The sequence below is a fragment of the Choloepus didactylus genome, chromosome 1 (genome assembly GCF_015220235.1).
Source record: "Choloepus didactylus isolate mChoDid1 chromosome 1, mChoDid1.pri, whole genome shotgun sequence".
In the NCBI taxonomy this organism is placed as follows: Eukaryota; Metazoa; Chordata; class Mammalia; order Pilosa; family Megalonychidae; genus Choloepus; species Choloepus didactylus.
Window position 1 is genome coordinate 192,862,844 of NC_051307.1, and position 24,011 is coordinate 192,886,854.

Here is a 24,011-nt window from a genome sequence, read left to right on the forward strand (position 1 = left end):
TAAAATATTTATTTGTGAAATATCTGGGATTTGTTTTTAAATAATACAGAAGATGGAAAAGTGGATAGGTAGAAATGAGACAAGATTGGTCCTGGGTGAATAGTGATGGGTACATGGGAGTTTATTAAACTATTTTATTTTTGTATGTTGAAATTCTTTATAATAAAAAGTTAAAAAAAAAATTGACCCAGGATCTATGCTAAAAGAAGCTGGAGTCCCTAGAACTGCTTCCCATAATAAAGATCTGATACAACTTGGGTTCCTAAAACTTGGCTTATTAGCACCAAAGTGGCATCCAAGACTGTGTTACTGCTGGTACAAAGGTGTACAAAACTCAAGTTTGCTGGTACAAAGGTGTACAAAACTCAAGTTTTCAGGGCCAACACTTTCCTTTTTACATATTGCAGTATCTGTCTGACTTGTCTCCAGCTTCAATTTTGCCTCCTACAGTATAGTCTTACACCAAAATCCAGTGTAATCTTTTAAAAACATAAGTCAGATCATGTCACTCCTCTGCTCAAAGTGTCCAATGGCTCCCATTTCATTCAGAGTAAAAGTCCAAGTCCTTCTGGTGGCCTCCAAGAGTCTACACACTCTGGCCTACTCATCTCATATTATCTGCCCCTCAGCCACTCCTTTCCAGCCTCACTGCTCTCACTGCTCTTCCTCACATGTGCCAAGGAAACTTTGCACCTGCTGTTCACTCTGTCTGGAATATACCCCAGCTACCTCATGGTTTGCTCCCTCACCTCCTAAAGGTATCTATTCAAGTATCACCTCAGTAAGGCCTTATCTTACTTCCCTATTTAAAACAGCTATTGCTCCCACTCCACAGAAACTCCCCCACCTCCCTAGTACCTGCCCCATCCTCCTCTCTGCTTTATTTTTCTTAGTAGCATTTACCATCATTTGACACACTATGTATTTCTTTATTTCCTGCATCCACCCAGTAGAATACAAGCTCCATGAGGGTAGAAACTTGCCTGTTTGTTCACTGCTGTGTCAATGCCTTGAATAATGCCTGGAACATAGTAGGTATTCAACATTTGCTGAATAAACTAATACATGAGTACCACTGAAAGACCCGAGTCGAGTATGCAGATCACAGCATTTTATTCAGGACACCAAAGTTTTGCTGAAGCAAGGAAGCCAGATCACTTGCAAAAACATAAGCAGCTTTAGGCTTTTATGGATGGCAAATGATTTTTATAGACATAAAAAGAAGTTAGCTTGACTCCTATTGATTAGTCAAACGTTTGTCCATCTTATGGGGCTAGGTTTAGGACAGGAAGGCTTTTTGTTTCATATTGGGCTAAATGTAATGAACTAGGGGCTTGATTGGCTATCTGGGTCAGCTGCCTTGGTGAGTATATCAGTTTGGATATATCATGTCCCCCAGAAAAAGCCATGATCTTTTAATCCAATCTTGGGGGCAGATGAATTAGTTTTGATTAGGTTGGAACCTTTGGATTAGGTTGTTTCCATGGAGATGTGACCCACCCAATTGTAGGTGATAACTCTGATTATATAATTTCCATGGAGTTGTGGCCCCACCCATTCAGCCTGGGCCTTGATTAGTTTACTAGAGCCCTATATAAGAGCTCAGACAGAAGGAGCTTGGTGCTGCAGCTGAGATATTTTGAAGATGGCCGTCGGAAGTAGACTTCCGTTAGTCCAGAGTTTGCCTGAGAGAAGCTAAGAGAAGACCCCCAGACACCTAGAGAGAAACATCCTGGGAGAAAGCCATTTTGAAATCAGAACTCCAGAGCAGATGCCAGCCACATGCCTTCCCAGCTAACAGAGGTTTTCCAGATGCCATCAGCCATCATTCAGTGAAGGTACCCTATTGTTGATGCCTTACTTGGACACTTTATGGCCTTAAGACTGTAACTTAGTAACCAAATAAACCCTTTATAAAAGCCAATCCATTTCTGGTGTTTTGCGAAGTGGCAGCATTAGCACACCAGAACAGAGAGGATTTCAAATTTCAAAAGGTATGAAGAGGAAACTCAAGAGAGAGTTCAAAGAGGAAGTGTGGCATGGGATTTTTTTTGACTCTGATGGGTCCCCAAGGCTTTATGTAATTTTATCAGTACATGAATCCATTTATCCCTTCCAGATGGCACCATGTCAGCATTGCTCCTCTTCAGATGCCCTTTTGTCACTTATTCCACATCCTTATCTACTGTTAAGATCATTAAGCTGCATTACCCAGCATCTGGCCTCACTGTAATGCCATTCTTTTTGGGGAGAGGTGTTTCCATGGTATTATAGGAGCTTTAACCTACTCAGCAGGCTTCTCAGAAAGCTCTTTGCAGCAAGGATCTATTTTTGGTGCTAGTAAGATTTCAACACAGGTGGAACTTTCCATTCCTAAACTGGAGAGTATCCTGTATCACTGTAGCTAGCTAGGTAGCCAAATGGATTTGCCTGGTTCTTTTCAGCGGCAGTACAAGCTAGTTTAGTTAAGTATTTAAGCAGCCACCTTTTGGGACATTTAGTATGTTCTAAGGTTTTGGCCACTCATTCACTCAAAAATATTTACAGGTAGCACAACACTGTGAATGTGATTAATGTCACTGAATTGTATGCTTGAGAGTGGTTGAGATGGGAAATTTTATGCTATAAATATGTGTGTGTGTGTGTTAGTTTGGAGCTGTTACATACCCCAGAAAAGGCCATATTCTTTTAATTCATCCCTGTGGGTACAGACCTATCGTGAATGGTACCTTTTGGTTAGGTTATTTCAATTGAGATGTGACCCAGCCTATTCATTCAGGTCTTAATCCTTTTACTGGAGTCCCTTATGAGAGAATAAAAGACAGAAAAAGCCCAGAGAGTGTTAGAGAAGCTGAGACACAAGGCAACACCCATGGAAGCTGCAGGAAAGAGCCATGGAAGCCAGAAGCTGAAAGTAATGAAAACCAGGAGGGTGGGCCCAGCATACGCTGGCCATTTGACTTCCTATGTGACAGAGGGTCCAAGATACGGGTGGCCTTTCTTCAAAGAAAGTATTGTCCTGTTGATACCTTAATTTGGACATTTTCATGGACTCAGAACTGTAAAATTGTAAGTTAATAAATCCCCATTGTAAAAGCTGACCCATTTCTGTTATATTGCACTCAGGAAGCTTTAGCAAACTGAAACACTATGTTACCACAATTTAAAAAGGGGAGGGGGAGGCACTAAAGAGACAATGACAATTAAATGTAATATATGATCCTGGACTGGAACTAATAATGGAAGACAAAGGCCCAAAAGGGCATTATTTGGGACAATTTAAAAAATTGGAATATGGACTATCTGCTTTATACCAGCGTTAAATTTCTTGAACGTGATAGCTGTACTTAAGGTAATTACATGAGTGTCCTTGTTTTCAGGAAATTTACGTGGAAGTATTGTGTTATAAAGGAGCATTATGTATGCAACCTATTCTCAAATGTTTAGAAAATAGATTATAGACAGATATAAATGATATAACAAATGTGGCAAATTGCTAGTAGTTGGTAAATTTGGGTATCTAGGTATGTTGGAGTTCTAGGTATTGGTTTTGTATAATTTTTGAAACTCTTCTGTAAGTCTGAAGTTATTTTAAAATAAAAGGTTTTTAAAAATGTATTTACTGAGGGCCTATTCTATCCCAGACACAATTTTAGACACTTGCCACATGTCAGTTGACTACACCTTGGGTCCCAAATTACTCAACCTACTGTTGAAGAACATCAAAGATCATGACTTTGCTTGCTGATCTCTGGCTTCCAGCCTCATAGTCCAATAATGCAAAATAAACACATTTTCTCTGTTTACCAAAGAGGGGGAAAAAGTCAGTGTTTAGGATCCTATTCAATAACAAGCCATTGGTCTTGGAGGTTGTCATTAGAAAGAACCAATTCTGGCTGTCTGTCCTGGTGGTGAGGAGAGGAAAAGACAGAGCAACTCTCACTCAGTTGAGTTCCACTTTGGAACATTACACATACCACAGAGACACACTGACATCTCCCACCACAGATACATCTAACTCCTTGTGTACACACCATCAGTCACAAGCCATACCTATTCTCCACCCACCAACCATAGTCCCCACTATCCTCCTAGACTCCAATCACATATACCCATAACCCTCCCACACACCACAGATATCCTTCCCCCTCCACTATACCCCATACCCTCTAAACCACCCAGACACCCTTACTACACACACACATACACACACACACACCAGCTACTGCTACTCCCCAACACCAGTGATGCTCACACAAAAACACATTTAACTACTTTTCAGACATTCACACAGAATCCTAAAAGTTCAGAGCTATGCGCATTTGTACTCTGCCTGAACCTAGTCTTTTCTCCACCTGGTCTCAGCAGTAGCAGGGTCCCCATTGGGCAATCTGGAAAAGTCATCATAACAGTAACCCATGTGCAAGAAATCTTCCAGTCTTCTTGCCGATCCCAGCAGCAGCCTGCGGGATGGCAGAGCTGGTGAGATCCTTCAGATTCAAGGCCCAGTGAAAAGCTGTGGAAATTCTCATGGCTCTGTGTTCTGGGACTATCTGCTCAAGTGTTATGAGGGTTTTAGTGTGGCCTGTAGACTTTCTCTCTTGCCCCAGATTCTTTTGTCCTTCCTGCCCCTGGCTTAGATAGTCCATGAACCCACCTGTGCCAGTTTGGATGTATTATGTCCCCCAAAACGCCATGTTCTTTGATGCAATCTTGTGGGGGCAGACGTATTAGTGTTGATTAGGCTGGAACCTTTGGATTAGGTTGTTTCCATGGAGATGTGACCCACCAAACTGTAGGTGATAACTATGATTAGATAATTTCCATGGAGGTGTGGCCCCGCCCATTCAGCAGCGTGGGTCTTGATTAGTTTACTAAAACACTATATAAGAGCTCAGAGAGGAGGAGTTCGCTGCTGCACCTGAGGCAGACATTTTAAAGACGGCCAGTGAAAGCTTACTCTGACATTTCGGAGAATACCTTTTGAAACACAACCTGGGAGCAAGCAGATGCCAGCCAGGTGCCTTCAGAGCTAACAGAGGTTTTTGGATGCCATCAGCCATCCTACAGTGAAGGTACCCTATTATTGATGCCTTACCTTGGACACTTAATGGCCTTAAGACTGTAACTTTGTAATCAAATAAACCCCCTTTATAAAAGCCAATCCATTTCTGGTATTTTGCAAAAAGGCAGCATTAGCAAACCAGAACACCACCAAAACATAGGGTATTAATTTCCATTCTCACCTTCCAATCTACTTGTCCCAGACAAAACAGGCCACAGAGGGCCACCGCCCACATTTGTTTTATATGCAGATGTCAGCTCACCCTTTCTCTCCCTGGTTGGAGAAGGGAGGGTAGCCCAGGAGGGGTGTGGCCCTGCAGGAACAGGCAGAGAGAAATAAAGAGCGGGCCTGGGATGCCATCTTGGTTCCTGGTGTCCCCCTTGTGTTGCCCTTCCTCTCAATGATTAGAGGAGCAGGGAGGGCCTTCTGGAAGGCCTCTGTGTGGGCCTCCTTGGGTTGTCTGGTTTCTGACATCTGTAACTTCTAATGGCTGGCTATCTTCCTTATTTTGCACACCTGCGACCTCGCGAGGCGGGCTTGCTTGGAGGATCAACCTGCTATTATCATTGAGCATCAAAAAAATATGCAACTGCCTGGGCCTGCTTAGTAAGGAGACTTGAGGTGCTTCTTCGTGGCATTTATATTCTAATTATCACAAAACATCCCAAGTGGGTAGAAAAATAAGTTAGACAACTGCTACTGTGATAATACACTGAGGGGAAAAAAAAAGTGAGCTAGTAAAGAGGATGTGGGGATGACCCCCCCTTTTTTTTTAACCAGGTCTCCATGTAATGTCTCATTGAAGAAGACATATCTCTAAAAAATTAGAAAAGATGAGTTAGCACTGGCATGCATTGTGTATAAACAGAGAAGAGCATTTCTGGCAGGGGAAACACCATAAACATAGTCAAAGAGCAGGAGAGCGCCTGGCCTGTTCAAAAAAAGACCAATGTGGTCTGACTGAAGAACAGTGAAGAAACAGGAGAGATGATGGCATAAGGTGCTTGTGAAAATAGGAGCATGTGATGTAGGGTCTTGTAAGCCAGAGTAAGAAGTTTAGGAATGGATTAAAAGAGGCAATGGAGGAAGCTAGGAGGACACTTAAAGTGTTAGAACAGTCCAGGCAAATTATGCTGGGGTAGATCTTTAGATGTAAGGCTTGAAATACATTTGGGAATTATCGGCAAAAAGATCAGCACCTTCATCAAGTGATAAAAAAGGTAACACCACCATATTGAGTCAAACATACCACATGATTTATGATTCGATGCATCAAGGACACAGAATTTCCACCAAAAATGCATAATCATGAGGACAACTTGAACAAAGCCAAAATGAAGGAAAGTCTACAAAACTAGCCTGTTCTCTTTAAAACTGTCAGTATTATGAAAAACAACAAAGGCTTAGAAACTGTTACAGATTTTAAAGAACTAAAGACATGGTAACTAAATGCAACATGTATTGGATCTGAACAGCAAAAAAAATTACTTCATTTGCTCTAAAATGACATTAGTGAGACAACTGATAAGGTCTGCAGATGAAATAGTACTGTATCATTATTAATTTCCTGGTTTTGATAAATGTACCGTGATTATTTATCTAAGATGCCATCCTTATTTTTAGGAAATACACATTAAAGTGCTGGCATTACTCAAATGATCCAGCAAAGGAAAAAAAAAAAAAAAAAAGAATAAGGCAAACTTAGTAAAACATTAACATTTGGAGAAATCTAGGAAACGAATTTATGAGAATTATTTGTACTAGTTTCACAACTTTTCCTGAAAGTCTGAATTACCTTAAAATAAGATATTAAACAAAATTACTGGGGTCACTAAGGGCGAGAATGTAAGGAGGGAAAAAAAAAACCAGGGCTAGCCATGAGGAAGAACATCTAAAAAAAACCGCGAGCCAAAAAAAAAAAAACAAGAGGAAAGAATGTTAAAAATGAAGTCGAATGGGATACGGACAACGTATACGATGGAAGCCATTAACTTCGGAGCTCTTCATCTTCATCCTAAAGCCGTAAGAAACGACCTTCCTGAAAACCACCCTCTCGCAACAAACCCAATCTCCCAACAGCCGGAGAAAGAGCTGCCACGCCCTAAGAAGCTCCGCCATGTTTTCCCAGTAAGCCTGAGCGCCCACTACACGCACTCCTACCCCAACCAATCGGTGTCCACGTCGGCGTCTCCTAACCGCAGGGGCGGGGTCGGCTTTCTACACATGCGCACGGTCGGCCGGGCCTTCCTTCTCGCCGGACGCCGCCAAGATGGTGAGTATCGCTCCTGGGGTCTCCGGGTCAGGCGTCTGTGACGCTCGATCTCCTTTTCTGCCAGGGAGCTGAGGCGCGGGACGGGGCCCAGAGGGTCCCGGGCAGCGCGTGATGAGGTCTTCAGGCGGGCGATGCACGTGGTTCGGGCTCTTTCTGGACGCGGCGGCCGGCAAACGGCGAGCGCGTGGAGGATCCGGCGCGCCTTGATCTGTGCGTGCGCGTCGCCGCCTCTCGCCTGGGCCGCTGAACCGTGGACCCGGCAGAGCGGAGCCCGGGGTGTGCAGGCTCTTGCGTCCACGAGGCCTGCGGCAGCACGGTTTTCTCTACCGTCACTGCCAGTTTCGTTCAACCAAGTCTGCGCCAGGCGCTTGGGCGTGTTCTCACGATCTCTTTCAAGTTGGACTCAGCCGCTTTCACTTGAAGTGGTGGAACCTGATAATCCAGAGAACATTTTGAATAAATTTCAGTTTCTCCTCATTTTAGGTGTTCAGGCGCTTCGTGGAGATTGGCCGGGTGGCCTACGTCTCCTTTGGGCCTCATGCCGGGAAGCTGGTCGCGATTGTAGATGTAATTGATCAGAACAGGGTAAGAGAAAAGTGTGATGACTTCTAGTTCACTTGTCGGTGAACTTTTATTTTACCATCGAGGAAGCAGGCGGTCTAAGGTCGTGTTTTTTAAACAGCCAAAACGACAGGTTTGCGAATTATCTCTGCCGTTTAAACTGGCCGGAGCTAAAACATTGGTGAGGTTCAAATGAGTTGTATGCAAAGTAAGTTTGGAACAATGCATAGGACTTGTGCTTGTTACTGCCAGTATTTGAGAGCAGCAAAAAAGGATTAATGAATGACGGAACGAACATAAGTTTTTTGTTGGAAACATAAGGATTAATGGCTTAAAATTGATAAGTAGTTTATCCAGTGTTCTAATAATTAGTAGCTTAAAAAACCTTAAGGATGTATAATCCAAACTGAATTTGAAGACTGCTGTAAAATAGAACAGTATTCCCTTTTTCTGAACAGTTTAGTGAAGTGTTAGTAGGGATTTGATGACGTGAAAAGATGAGTAATTATGTAGGATAGCCGTCCCTTCTGGTTGCTGTTAGGTTTTGTAGTGAGATCTTTGATCTTATGCATTTTAGGCTTTGGTTGATGGACCCTGCACACAAGTAAGGAGGCAGGCCATGCCTTTCAAGTGCATGCAGCTCACTGACTTCATCCTCAAGTTCCCACACAGGTAAAGCAACTTTTCTTGCTGCTTTTGTTTCTGCTAGTAAAAGTTTGCTTAAATTCAGAAATTTTGTATTTCTTGAGAATATAGTAAATAACGAAGATTGAGAGTGATTCAGAAGAGGAATTTACATTGTACAAGTAGACCAGGCATCATTTACTTTTAAAATGTTCTATAATCATTTTTCCACCCTGGGTAATTATCTAGATCCAGACTCACCATTCTCTTGTTCTACTTCACATTTATGATTTCAAACAACTCTGTCCTCCCTAAGAAATTGTATTTTCTCACTGAATATATTAGTTACTTTGAGCTTTAAAAACAAAAAATAAAAATATTAACTCTCTCTTCCAATCTTGGTTCTCATTAATTATTTAACTATGACAGTCCCTGCAGAGATTCTCTTCTCAGCTTACATACAGGGAATTGGCAACAAGACACTCTTTTTTGATAAGTTTTAGATTATTAGAACAACGTGACTTGTTGCTATACAGTTATTAGCTCATTATGATAGTTGGCTTCAGTGGAACATGCACTATGGCTCATCACAGGTGAAGTAGATCTCAGTTGTAGAATTTTGGACACCTACATATTCCAGAAGATACATTTTCCCCCAACTAAAACAGTGGGACAAAACTGCTACAAGCTCAGCACTTCTGGTAGTGCCTGGCATATATATACTAGTAACTTTCAGATCAGTTTGGAGTGAACGAATATGTTCGTGTTGTTACTTTTATTTATTTGTGTGATAGTGGGGATTGCCAGGGTAGGTGTATACATTTGAAATGTTAATACCACCAGATGCTTTCCCCAAAGGGAAGTGGTCCAATTTTGCAAATGTTGTTTTCAGTAATTACAAGTGAATTGGATATCTGTTCCTATTTATTGGCCATTTGCATTTCTTCTATGAAGAGGCAATTAATTTCCGGTATTTATTGATGTATGAGTATAGGGCTAGATGTTTGATATCTGTTGTACAATGTTTGAGGCACAGTTAGGGATAAATCTTGAGGATACTTGTCAGAGTTTTTTTTTAAGCATACTGTAGTTTGATAACTTGAAATATTTCGGTCTGAAAAAGAATTTCAAAATGGTTATTCAGTCTTCATAAAAAAGAAGTATCTTGTACACATCCACTCCCTTGAGTGATATTATGTACATGGTCAAAAAGGACTTTTAAATCCATAAAATAGATTAGCTGGCAATTTTGATTAAAATTTTAGTTTATGACATTATAAGACATTCTGGTTTAGTGATGACCATTCAAATAAATAAGACATAATATGCCAGGTGGTGGGTGTTACAGAGAAAATAAAAACAAAGTGTAATGTGAAAGATTCCTCTACCATCATGTTTGTAGTTTTAAATTGGGGGGAGTATTAATTGTGCTTTTCAGAGAATGTGAAGCTGTCCTTTGTTCTGTGTGACTTCAAAGGTGATTCTTTTATCTGTGGTCTTGGTTCTTTGTAGTGCCCGCCAAAAGTATGTCCGACAAGCCTGGCAGAAGGCGGATATCAATACAAAATGGGCAGCCACAAGATGGGCCAAGAAGATTGAAGCCAGAGAAAGGGTAATGACTTGTGTCATGTGAGTTATTCTGACTTTTTCTGTTGGGGAGGACAGGAAGGTAATTCTTTTTTTTAATTTTTTTTTTTAACAGAAAGCCAAGATGACAGATTTTGATCGTTTTAAAGTCATGAAGGCAAAGAAGATGGTAAAGTTTTTAAAGTTCTTGATGAAAATATAAATTTTAAATTAAGATCTGCATCTCTTTTGTCTAACTTTGCTTCAGGATAATACAGATCAGTAGTCAGTTCCCTGAAGTGACTTCTTACTAAAGATAGGGAATGTTTAAATTGTTTGTGGATTGTTTGTATTCCAAGCCTAAACTTGGGTGTCTGGTAACTATGCTTGCCTAAGCTTGATAGCCCAAGGTGGACTTCATAGGTTTCTTAAGACATAGGGTTATCTTCTGTAATAGGCACATAGGATGAACAATAAAATTAGAGTATTTTGTACACATACATAATTAATGCTTTCTTTCTTGTTTTGAAAATTTTCAGAGAAACAGAATAATTAAGCATGAAGTTAAGAAGCTTCAAAAGGCAGCTCTCCTGAAAGCATCTCCGAAAAAAGCACCTGCTGCTAAGGGAGCTGCTGCAGCTGCAGCAGCTGCTGCTAAAGTTCCAGCAAAAAAGATGACCACTGTGGGCAAGAAGGCTTCAGCCCAGAAAGTTCCTGCCCAGAAAGCCGCAGGCCAGAAGGCAGGGGCTCCAAAAGCTCAGAAGGGTCAGAAAGCTCCAGCTCAGAAAGCACCTGCTCCAAAGGCATCTGGCAAGAAAGCATAAGAGGCTGTTATTAATGTAATAAAGGTTGTTTTTGACATGCTGGCAGTGCTTGCATCTGTGGATTAAAACCTGTTGCTGTGGCCAGGATTAGGAGCAGAGCGAAAGAATTGTTAAATCCAACCTTTAAAAAAAAATTCCTTAGTTCCAATTTTGCCTCAGACTCAGTTGGATAGTAAAAAGACACATTCAGAAAGGCTTAATAGTGAATGTTCTCATGGAAAGTTGTGATAGTTAGGCACCAAATGATTTTTATTTTCCATGAATATTTAAAATTTGAGGTTCCTGATGTTTGAGAGTCCAGTAAATTTCCCCCATAAAAATTCTAGGAAAATAGGACAAGTATACCTGCAGGTGAGGAAGGAAATGAAGCCTATTGCAAATGCAAAGGATTGGCTGCAGGCCAGGAAAAAGGGAAGCAAGTTAGTGGTTACATCTCTGGTGGAGGGCAGTAGGAAGCCATTGAAAGTTTTTGTTACACTCTTTGGACTGAATTGTATGGGATCGACACTGGGAAGAGGTGGTGTTCTTAAGCTTAGCAGTTTTTACAGTTAAATGACATGGCAATGGTAATGCCATTTACTAGGCCTTGACCATGTGGATTAGGTCTGGAGGAAAGGTTTCTGGCGTGTACTTCTATTCATCGACTGTGAGAACTTTAGAGGTAGAGCAAAGTTTGGCCAGGGACATTGAGTTTTAGATAAGACAATGTGAACTATCTGGATGGATTTAAGGATACATTGTAGCAGAGTGGTTAGGCTTTGGATTCCAGCAACCTGTGATTTAGGCATGTTCTTTAACCTCAAAACCCATTTCTTCATTTTATGTTTTATGCTCCTAGGGTAACTAAGAAATAATGTCTGTAGGCCAGTTATTAGCTCATGATAAACTGATGGTTACAATAGACAGGATTTGTAGGCATGTAAGTGATCACTAAGATTGCCCAGGGGTTGAGTAAATATTGACCAAAGAGGAAGAGATTGTGAAGGACTGAAAACTAGAAGGGAGGGATGTGGAAGCGATAGGAATAGCGTTCTGGTTGAGATTGTCAACATGAGGGGAAAGGGCAAAAAGTGAAGGAGGGATGTAATGGGGAGGAGGGGTGTTAGAGGTTTTGTTTATGAAGTTGAATATGTTTGAACGCTGGAAAAGGAGCTAATTGGAGGAGATGAAAAAGCTGGATGGAAAGGGGTCTAGAACAGAGGAGGGGGGATGTCCTTTGCATGAGGAAGTAAAGGGTGAATCTGGGTGCTGTAAGTACAGATTCAGTGTCAGGAAATTGAGGAAGTTTCAGTTTGAGATTCTTGGGAATTAGGAAGCAAGGTTATATGCTGAGAAAGTGGGACGAGGGATGTAGATTTGCAAAAGATGCAGGTTCCAAAGAGTTGCTAGTGTAGGAAAGGGGAAACCATTTCTGTCAGCATACTATTATTGAAGGCCCTTGTGGCTCCATTCTGTGAGGTTGTGCTCTGAGGAAGAGAACTATTAGGCGGAGAGGGTGAGAAAGCTTCAGGATGGAGGCAGCATTCAAGCTGCACCTAGAAAACAGTTATTTGAAATTGGAAATTCCGATCTAAGGGACCTGCAATAAAGAGATAAGGCATAAGGCACTTGAAAAAGAAGGTAAAACTAATAAGTAAGGTGGTGCCAGAGAAAAGTTTTGGAGTTAGGGAATAATCTTCACAATGATCGATCTGGCAGCATATGTTGGATTGGAGTGAGGGTGGGCTATTAAAATATCTGGGCACATGATAGTCCACTCTGGTTATAGAGAGTTGTGCACTTCACAGTTTCCTCAGGGAGGTGGTCTAGATTTTCAAATTTATTGATAAAACATTTCCATTTCCTTTTTTTTTTTTTTTTACATCTCTATGAAGGGATTTGTCCCTTTTCTTGTACTAATTATTGGTTATATCTACCTTTTCTCTCTTGAACCTTCATAAATTAAATTATTTTATTGGGCTTTTCTAAGAACCAGCTGTCTTAGTTTGCCAGAGCTGCTATGACAAATACCACACAATGAGTTGGCTTAAATGAGAATTCACACGCCCTTGGTTTTAGAGGCCAGAAGTCCCAAATTAAGGTGTCGACAAGGCCATGGCTTTCTCTCAAGACTCTCGCAATCTGGTGATGGCAGTCCTCTGTCACTTGGAGATCAGCTTCATTCTCTCCTGTGGCTTTTTCTGACTTCTGGCTTTTTCTTCTGGCTTCTGGTTTCTGGTTTCTACTGACTTCTGGCTTCTCTTTAAGGACCTCAGTAATACAAATTAAGGCCCACCGTGATTCAGTGTCCTCGTATCTAATTAGGATCTTAGGAGATCTGACTCACAAATGAGTCTACACCTTAACTGATAATATGTCTGAAGGGTCCTATTTACAAATGGATTCACACGGAAATGCAGATTGAGAACATGTCTTATTGAGGTACATAATTCACTCTACCACACCAACTTTTAGTTTTGTTTCCTTCACACCCCCATTCTTTTCCTATTTCGTTGTGTTTCTATCTTGATTGGTTTATTCCTTATAACTGATTTGTGTATATTCTGTTTTCTTTTTAGCTTTTTTGTATAACAAGCCTTATTTTTTTGTTCTCACATGTATTTAAGTTTTGATGGTTGCTGTTTTTCTTTGATTTCTTAACAATTTATAATTTTTTAATTTTCTTTTTAACCTAAGAGTTATTTAGTAGTTGCTATTATAAAAAGTGCTTTAATGAATGTCCTTGTATATGCCTACTTTCTACATGTCAGTATTTCGTCTGGGGCACATTACCCATGAGTACAGTTGCTTAGTTGAAGGATGTCTTCATTTTTGTCACCCCTACAGTAAATAGGCTCTACCAATTTAGACTTCTATCACCCAGGAATGAGGAAGAGGAGGAGGAGGATAGTAGTATGTCAGCAACAACTACGCTAGCACTTACTGACATAAGAGCCAAAAGCTGCTGTAAGTGCTTTGCGTGAAAGGACTCAAACCACTCAATTTATGAGATTAGTAATTATTACCCTTCTCAATTTGAGATATCAAGGCACAGAGGTTGAGCAGTTTGCACATACTATACAGCTAATAAATGGTGGAGTTAGGATTTGAATCCAGACCATCTGACCCCAGACCCCATGATCTGGGGTAACATTCCAATTAGCTGTTTAATGGGAGTCAGGGGCTGTAAATTCGTTAGGAGATTCTTTCAGCTAGTAAGCGTTAGAGCCAGAATTCAAAACCCGTGCTTTTTTAAAAAAATATATTTCTATCCTTCAGGAATTTCATTTAGTTGCGATAGGAGAACGTAATTGACAAGAGCCAGTCGCGGGAGAGGTCTCGCTTGCGGGAACCATGGAGAAGGGCCAGCCTCCTGGCTTCCTAGAGAGGCGCTAGGATCTCCTGCCCGATCGTGCTTCCGACTTGACCGCGTTCTGTCGCGCTGCCGGGCACCGCGAGTGAGCTACCAGCTGGTTTGTGACCTTCTCCCCGATGGTGGCCCAGCCCTTCCTGACCCAGAGCTCGGGAGTCGGGGCCTCGCAGACACCGCCCGAGGGGCCCGGGCGGCTGCCTCGAATACGGGCCCAGCCTCTTGCCCTAAGAGGCGCGCTCGACCTTCCTGCCCTGAAGAGCTGGCCTGATGACCACCCCCTCTCGGTACTCACGGTGGGGACCGGTGACGATTGGGATCGCCTGCTTCCCGGGGTGGAGTTCCATATCCCCGTCAGGTCTCCGGTCAGCATGGTCCACTGGGACATTGAGCGTCTTACCCGTTTCCCCATACTCAGATCACTATGCGTTTTGTCCTGCAGCCTGTGGTTGGTCTAGGGGCCTCCATTACCCTTCTCTCCAGAGGATTGTTCTGGGTCTTTGCCATGATTGCTAGAAGTATTCAGTTAGAGACTAGTGGGACAAGGGATTTTCTTAAAAGCCGCGAATCCACTGCAGTTCTTGACTCTTGAATCACATTCTAGGAATTGCCAGCTTAACCAGGCAGATATGTAGGAGAACGTAGAAGCAGTTGCAGCACGCTGTGAAACAGTGAAGACGGTGCTTTCCTAGGGTGTTATAAGAATATAAATTTCCAGTGATAGTGGTAAGGAAACAGGAGGAGGCGGCAAGTGTGGGAAACAAGACGGACTCAGTCTTATTTGTGGTTCTCTCTTAGCACTGCAGGTTTTTGCTTTTCCAAACTTAGAGGGCAGTGCATGAAGCCAGGGGTCATCAGCCATGCTTCAGTCAGTGTGGTCCCAGATGAGCTAAGCTTTCTTCCAGCTTTCTGTATTCACAACAGATGCATGGTCAGTATAGGACCTGACTTGGTCAGTCCCATGCTTAAATTTGCATCCATCAGTAGACTTATAGAAAGGAGTGTGTTATGGGAATTGATGAGGAAAAGTAGGTAAACTTGGGAGATTTAGGTTGGTTGGGAAAGAGGGAAGCCAGACAAGAAGCCTCGGGAGATTTAGGTTGGTTGGGAAAGAGGGAAGCCAGACAAGAAGCCTCCTAGAAAGTGAACATATCAGCTCCATATGACTCAAAGTGCTGTCTGCACACAGGTTGGTTTGGCATTACTAGGCAGCTTGTTAGAAAGGTAAAATCTCAGGCCACACCTCAGATATTCTAAATCAGAATTTACATTTTTACAAGATCTGGGGACTTGGTAGGCATCTTAAAGCGTTTTTGCATCATAATGCACAGATGAAGTCCACCTCCTGAGTTTGCACAGACACTGCTTGGGAGGAATTTGCCCTGCAGATCATACATACAGTTAGCATACAATGAGGTCACAACTGTGGGAACCTTTGGAGGATGTGGATTGATGAAGGAAGTGGATTCTTGGTAACAGTATGAGCAACAGGGAATACCGAGTTTGGAGCTGAAGTTAGAGCTGAAGTCAGAGCCTTTAGCCGAAGGCAAAGACTGCAGCTTTACCCTTTGAGAGCCTGTGTCCTTTGTTGGCACAACTTCATGCAGCCTTGGGAACAGTTATCCCTCCAGAGTTTTCTTGGTAGAGTATGATTTCACTGAATTTTTCTCCCATCTCCTAGATCAGCCTGGGTGTATCATGTAATGAGAAAGCTCCATCCTGGAGACTGAAAAGCAGTGTGAATGTGGCTCCTTTTTGTGGCTGTTGGGCCATCTACTTCTGTTTGAGCAGTTTAGCCAGAATTAGTTCCTTCTAGTCAGAAAATGTTTAAACTTCTGAGCTGGCATCTTGTTTTCTCCTGGTGCTTTGCCTGGAGTATAGTAGTCAGTCTATCAATTAGTATTAGGTTCCACTGAATATATCAGAAAACTACAAATGACAGTGGCTTAAGCAAGATAGAAGTTTCTCTCTCATGTAAAAGAAGTCTGAAGAAGGCAGTCCAGGGCTGAAGTTGCAGCTCCACTCATAACATGGACCTAGGCTCTTTCTCTCTCTCTTTTTAAACTTTTTATTATGAAAAATTTCAAACATTTTACAAAAGTAGAGAGAATAGTGTGAACCACCATGTATCAATCTCTGTCTTTCTGCTCTACTATTCTGTCACTTCTATTTCATGCTCAAGGCCACCTCAGGGTCCAAGGTGGCTGCTTGATCTCCAGCCATCAAGTCTGCATGCCAGCCAGCTAAAAGGAAGAAGAGGAGACACCAAAAAGGTGAACCTTTCGACTGAATTGGCTCTCTTTCAGGAGCCTTCTCAGAATTTCCTGACAATACTTAAACTTGTATCTCATTGAGCACACTTAGTTACTAGGCTGGGTGCAGCCTCAAGTAAAATTAGGGTTCTATTACTAAGGAAAAAAGAGGGATATAGAGATATATGGCAACTGTTAGTGTTTGCTTACAATCCCTATGAGAAATACTTGTTATTTAGAATCTCCTAGGAAGTTCCCTACATCTCATGTGTGGTTGTAATGAGTGCTGAAACCTATATAACACTGTGTGCCAGCTGATGTTTTAGTGCTTTATGTGTGTTAACTCATTTCATCCTCACAAGAGCCTTCTAAGACAGGTACTACTATTATCACAATTTTACAGATGAGGAGTCTATGGCACAGAAAGTTTAAGTGTCTCATATAAGCTCACACAGTTAATAAGAATTGGAGATGGAATTTGAACCCAGGGAGTCTGGCTGTAGAGTGGGGTTTCTCAACCCAGTCAGTGCTGACATTTTGCATTTTGGGCCAGATAATCATTTTGGGATACTGTCCTGTGTATTGTAGGACGTTTAGCAGCATCTCTGGCCTCTATCCACCACCACCCCTACCCATGGTTGTGATGAGCTAAAAATGCCTCCAGACATTGCCAGATTGTCTTAAGCACAATGATGGTTGCGAACTACATAGTGCTTTTCTAGTTATATTTCTTCCACCCAGAAGAGACTAAGCACCAAGAGAAGGTTGATGACAAGATGTACTGAGATAGACTTCAGTGTGCATCAAGGTGAGATGTTAAGAGTGGAACTGCTTTATGTAAGTCGTCAGTTTATTTTGAACTTTTTGCTTCCTTCTACACTTTTGTAACTGTGGGGACTCAGCTAATAAACACTCATATGAGGAGGAGTCCCTTTAGTCTGTTTCACAGTGCTTAAGATTTCTGATTCCAATCATTTGAAAATGGGAGTAATAATTCATAGATGCATGGTAGTGACTTACTGAACTGATGTAAAAGTAACTGACCTAGGACATGACACAAAAGCTACATATTCTGCCTTGAGAAGGTGGAGATGGTTCCAGTGGGAGGTAGAGAGAGACACACCTGGTGAAGAGGGCAGCATTGGCAGGTTGGATAGAGCTTCCACGTCAGGGGGCAGTTCTGAATCACCAAAGTCCCTGGAGTCAAGTGTGTTAGGAAAGGAGGCCGGAAGAGGTGACATTGCAGGTTGCCTTCAAGTGAAAGCCAACTTTCAAAGCAAGATGGTAGAAAGAGGGAGAGACAACTAGAATGAAAGGAACCCTATCCCCATGGGGTGACTCCTCTGACCTTAGGAGAAGCTACGGAGGGGTGAACCAGAGAGAAACATAGTCGAGGGGCCTGATGAGGGTTTCGGGATGGATGGAGGTTGAGTGAAAGGCAGACTCCTGCAATGGTCATTTTAGAAAACAAGCTAGAAAGATCGACCCAGCTCATGGAACCAGACAGAGGGACTTAACGTGATCACCAGGCAGAGAACAGCAGGTGTCAGTCTGTGTGCTCGGGATGACCGTATTGGGGCTGTCCCCACTGAGAGTGGGAACACTGGAGACTGAGAGAGGTGTTCACATTAAAGTGGGAATGTGGGCTGAGGGCTGGCCCCTCACTGTGGCGCCGGGCGGCTCTCAACCAATGCAAACCTTCCATGGGGCTCAGAGACATGGGCCGCGGAAGATTCATCCTTTCCCTGGTGTTTGGGCCCCTCCTTCTACCCCTCACTCAAGGCTTGAGCAAGAACCTTTTATTTTAAGGGGTCATTGACATTTGAGGATGTGGCTGTGTACTTTACCCAGAATCAGTGGGCCAGCCTGGACCCCATGCAGAAGGCCCTGTACAGGGAGGTGATGCTGGAAAATTATGCAAATGTGGTTTCTTTGGTTAAGTCCTCCTTTCTCTCTGAGATTCAGCTTTTTTTTGGAAACAGAATTATAAATGATTTAATGCATGAAATATGTTCAACCTCATAATAGAAATGCAAATTAAATGACCCTGCACTATGATTTTCCACCTATCAGATTGGCAAAATTCCAAAATTTAATAGCAAATTCATATGGTAAGTATTTTCATACATATCTGGTAAGATTATAAACTGTGAGACTCAGTTTTTGACCTAGAGACTCCTAGCTTCCTCCTTGGAGGATCTGGGGTATGTAATACCACCGGGCTTGATACTCAGTGAGCTAAACTCCCCAGTCCCTAGTTTCAGGGGTAGCTGGATGGAGAGAGGTCTGTATTCACTTTGGTTTTAAACAAGACTTCCCAATTCCCTGTTTCCTGGTGGGGGTTCTCCTGGGAGGTGCTTTGCTTTGGGCAGAGGGAATTAGAAGGTTCCTGGTGCCCCACCTCCATTTCTCCACTCTCCCAGTTCCCTGGGGGAGCCGCTGGCCTCCGGTCCTATGTGTGAGAGTCTCCTAGGATCTCCATGGGCACATCAATGACTGAGGGAGCTTTCTATCCTCTCAGTCAGAATAAACTTCCTCCCATGCAGCTAGAGTCTTTCCTTAGACCCCAGAGTCTCTCCTCACTGACTTCACTTAGTCTCCTGGGAGGTCCACTTCTTTTCCCACTTGACAAAGCAAGGAGTGGACTGAGAGGAGTCCCAGGATCAAAGCTGTAGGTGGCTCTTCTCACCTTCCTGTTCCTTCTCTTTCTCTTCAAGCAGCATTTCCATTCCCCAAACCAGATCTGATATGCCTGCTGGAGCAAGGGAAGCAGCATGGAGCCCGGATCCCTGGACACATGCTGGGGGGGAAACCTTGGGAGGTGACTGCACAGGTAAGCAGGAGAACGTGCCATCTTCCTTCCCATCTTTTCTTCCTTTGTTTTATTTTTTTTTTTATTTTTATTTTTTTTGGAGGAGAAAAGAATTTATTTACTATCTTGCAAGATAGGGCGTCCAGCCAAACACATGGAAGGAAGGCTGGCGCGCCCGAGGAAGAGAATGGCGATGTTTAAATCTCCTACTCCTAATTCGCAAGTCCCTCCCCTGTTTCCCCATTGACTGGGTACTACAGAGGTTACAGCCTATCCGAGAACACTAACTAATTCATCTTTTGAGATTTTAATTTGTACAGCCAATCCCAGAGAGCCAACTAGCTCATTATTAAGATTTTGAACTGATTAGCCAATCCCCCCCCAAATTTTTATTTTTTTTTGCTGTGAGTTCCCACCTCTGATACTACCTCATGTCTCTTTACATCAGGCAGATTCTCTCTTCTCTTTGTCTGGGGCTTGTTTAAACTGGTTTTCCCTCCATTTCCCTTATTCCATGCTGTCTCTATGTGAAAACGAAACTTATTCCTTTCTTACAGATTCCCTCCTCTTTCTTTTTAAACACTTTTAGTTTTCACATTTTAGATTCTCAAATTTGCTAAGGGCTTTTTCACATTTTTTATCATAGGGATCTTTTTTTTTATTTTTTATTCTAGTGGTTTTGATGGGTTTTTGAACTAGCCTTTGAGCACACGGGATTATGTAGCACCCATCTGTTATAAACATTTTGGCTGGAATGACAAGGAAAATTAAAATAGATGTTGCAATTCCTTTCCATTTCTTGAACCAATTTGCCAACCATTCTATGAGTGGGTTGTTAATGCTAGAATTCTTTTCTAGTTTTTGAAATAAGGCTGTTAAGCCTTGTAGGGCTTTGGTGATAGTTCCATTAGGTGCAGTATTATTGGGGATGAATGTGCGACAATTTCCCCCAACTATAGCACAGATGCCTCCTTTTTCAGCTAGCGTTATGTCTAGGGCCATTCTGTTCTCCCATGCCATTCGGCTAGTGGCATCTAACTGTTCTGCTATTTTTTAATGACATTCCTGGTATAGTTGATAAATTTTAGCTGATGATTGACATTTTTATTGATGGTGACCCACCAGAATAAGGATGATTTAAATTCTGCAGCTAATTGATTTTTAGCTTTAAACTCTTTAGGAACTTTCTGGGGAACCCCTATGCTATTTACAAACATTTTTTTATTGAAGGAACTAGGTACACTTTGTACATTTTTCTTTTCTCCTTTGCCTTGGGTTGGTACTTTATTACTTTCAAATGCCAGGGTAAATGAGATAGCCAATTGAACCAGAGCACAGGTTCCTCCCCACCTTTCAGGTAGTGTTGGCCAGAGGATGCCCTTCCCACAGTACCACCAGAGGTCTGCTCGGGGTATAGTTAGGCTGGAGAAGTTGCCAGTACTATCCTTGCTCACATTCCACACCTGTGTACACAAAGCCATGGTACCAAGATTCTGGAGCCCTTCTTCCCATCTGGAGAGACAGGCAGAGTGGTTTCCGGGACCAAGGTGAGATGCTGGTATGGCTTTGACACTTCCCTCCTGGACTGGAGGGAAAAGGGAGGACAACGTACTACAACTTTCACCAGGAGTAGCATTTTGAAAGAGGAGTGTTATACATTTAAACTCCCTTTCATGCTTTTTCATCCCCAAGGGGAAGGGCATAATCTGAACAGTGGGTTGTTTGGTTGTACAAGCAAACAGTTACTTCTGTTTAGACTCTGGATGGTATGTTTGCCCCATTCTACCCAGGCATTTGTATTTCCATAACCTGTCTCTATTTCTGTGGTTTGCTTTAAGTCTTTGGCCTTAAGTATTCTAATGACCTTGGGGTCAATTTGTACTGGAGAGTTAAATTCCAGCCAAGTTTTCCTTAATGGTTTTTCCTTCAACCTGGGTTAAGACCCATCCCTCATACTGTGTGGTCCACCAAGCAGTGTTCCAAGAATAACAGGGGTTAGGTGTCTCATAAGTTATACTCTCAAATGTTTGCTCCCCAACAATCTTGCTTTCTACTTGAACAGTCTGCTTTCATAAATGCTTATATTCCTTCCTCAGTTGTTGCTGATGTTTTAGATTTTTACAGCTCATTACTTGACAGACATCAAATTGTACAGTTTGAGACTTTAAGCCTTTGACTACACTTATAACCAGCTTAGCAGAACCTGTTACTCCTTGAATATAGAACATTATGATCAGTATAAGCAATTTCATCATTAAGCTATACACAGAGCACAATGCAAACATAGGGTTTAATCCAGCCCTTCCTCCCTCCTAGTATGTTCTTTCAACTGTTGCCTATTTAAGGTGATCCTTAGGGGATCTGAGGTAGGAGTCACTTTCCAGGATTCAGGTTGAGTTGCTGGATACTTATCGTCTGGTTCAGGCACCGGTCCCTTCACTCGTGTGTAATGAGTCCAGCCTCTTTCTGCCGTTCGGACTGCCGTCTTAGTTGTCAGCAAGACTTGATAGGGTCCTTCCCAGATCGGTTGAAGTTTGGATTCTTTCCACGACTGGATCAGAACCCAGCTGCCAGGCTGATGTCGATGGGCAGCAAATTCAAGAGGCGGGGTCTGAGCCAACAGTCCACGGTGCCTGAGAGATGATAAAGTAGAAGACAAGGCCAGTATATAATTCTTAAGAAAAAGATCCTTTGTGTCTAGGGAGGGGAGCTCTCCAGTCCTCCTGGGGAAAGGCAAACCAAAAAACCAAAGGCCTACACCTTATAATTGCCTAAGTACTAAATTACACATGGCTTGCACCCCTCTAATGACTCCCCTAGTGTAAAACTGCTAATACCTGCTTTAGGTACAGACACTCCTGAAATCATGTGCATGAAGAGCAGCAAGAACTTACCAACATTTCGGGCTGGAACAATTAGACTAAAGGACAACTATAATTTACAATAACCTAAGATTAATGAACATAAAAAGGCTTACCACTCTTAAATGCTAACTTAAAATTCAGTTTTTAGTACACCTAGTTTAGTGATGCTTGAATATACGTGATTCACATATATGCATACCCTGAACATACACACAAGTTTTGCTGTTAGATGAGTAAAAACCCACTCTCCAGGGAGAGGAGGACAAGCCTTGGTGTGTAGTATTTGACAATATATGTGGTGTCTTTATTCCTATTAGACTTAATGTTAAGATAGCAACCTGGCATTACCAAATGGAGACCTGGGAAGAGATATGAACCATTCACTGTTCTAAGTTTGTTTTAATTCAGCTTTAGTGAACCTTAAACCCTTTTATAGGAACATTTACTTGCACTTTGAGTATGGACCTTTTGCTTTTGCCCAAAATATATCAGAAAAATTATTCTGCTTTTTACAAGAATACACAGTCTCATATATCTGGAATACAGACACATATAACTTATATACACACTCATAACCATACGAAACAGACATACATTCCCATTTACAAGCATGTATAGCCAATACACTACTGTTACACATACATAGAAAACTTTTACACAGTTTTTCTCACTTTTTTTCATTTTTCACACTATTGTGAAACTGCACACAATTGCCCAGCTTTAGAGTACACACAAACTAGTATACGCTATAAAGACACAAAGAAATAGCTTCAGTTTACTATAGATGAGTACACAGGAAATTTTTGCCAAGTTTTAAATTACACACTGACAAACTTTCACAGTTTGAAAGACTCCTACGTAATTATATTACATGCTTTTATTACATACAAATACAACTATCCCACATTCCTGTGTAAACATACAACTTAAACTCCCATTAGATTCATGAAGTTTTAACTCTCAGAATGCATCCAAATACAGTCCTAAAAAATGTGCATATAACTTTCTATATACCCTGATACACACATTAAGGGACTTTAAATGTAGCTTCCACATGCCTTAGACTTAATTACACAGCACACTAAAATATGTAAATGTATTTATTAATACCTGTTTAGCCCCACATAAGTATATGAATAGAGAATCACAAAAACCCCATGCTACAAATTTCCTTCCTCCTTTTTTTTTTTTTTTTTTTTAAACTGCTCCAATTACTTCTCTATCTCACTTTTGTCTGTTTCCTCCCTGGCTTGTTGACTCTCTGAATATTTCCTCTAATGGCTTATTCAGCCATTCATCGATTTTTGGATCTTCTCTGAATATTAGGCTAAAATTCCTTTATATAGCTGACCTTTTAAAGTCTGAGTTATTAACAGAATGACATTGTATTCTTGGGGCTTGAGGGAGTGGGAGTCCAACCCTTTTTAGAGGCTTTTATGGCAGCCCTTTTCTTTTCAAAGTCTGGGGTGATGTTGGGGAGATTACCTTTTTGGCCCCACCCTTCTTAAACATCGGGGTGCCACCCAGACTCTGCCTCTTCGGGGTAAAGGCTCTACCTTCTCTGAACAGTGGGGTGGCAGCCAGGCTTTTCGCATTCCCCTGGGAATGTGCTCCACCCTCTGGGTCCTGAGGCGGCAAAACTTTTCTAGAGCATTGAGGCGGAAGGCCCACCCTCAACCCCCAGGGCAAACTCACCCTTTTCATGCATGTGGGCCACTCCACTCTCCCAGCCTGAGACCACTTGACTTCAGACCTCAACTTTCATCGTTCTTTGGGGATATGGGTACAGCCAATTTTATTTTAGGTGGATGCAGTCTCTCTC

General features: G+C 42.1%; 2 protein-coding genes across 2 annotated transcripts in view; both read left to right on the plus strand.

Annotated features, from left to right (window-relative positions):
* Positions 1-7,277: 7,277 nt before the first annotated feature.
* Positions 7,278-10,954, plus strand: RPL14 (ribosomal protein L14). The gene is made up of 6 exons (XM_037847699.1): positions 7,278-7,337; positions 7,821-7,922; positions 8,476-8,570; positions 10,035-10,134; positions 10,225-10,278; positions 10,628-10,954. The coding sequence occupies exons 1-6, from the start codon at positions 7,335-7,337 to the stop codon at positions 10,910-10,912; spliced, it is 639 nt and encodes a 212-aa protein (XP_037703627.1). The 5' UTR covers positions 7,278-7,334; the 3' UTR covers positions 10,913-10,954.
* A 3,213-nt stretch (positions 10,955-14,167) lies between these two features.
* Positions 14,168-24,011, plus strand: part of ZNF620 (zinc finger protein 620) — a 37,527-nt gene continuing 27,683 nt past the window's right edge. Inside the window, 2 exon segments of the mRNA XM_037847710.1 lie at positions 14,168-14,548; positions 19,234-19,346. Of these exon segments, the coding sequence (XP_037703638.1) occupies positions 14,532-14,548; positions 19,234-19,346 (130 nt within the window). The 5' untranslated portion in view covers positions 14,168-14,531.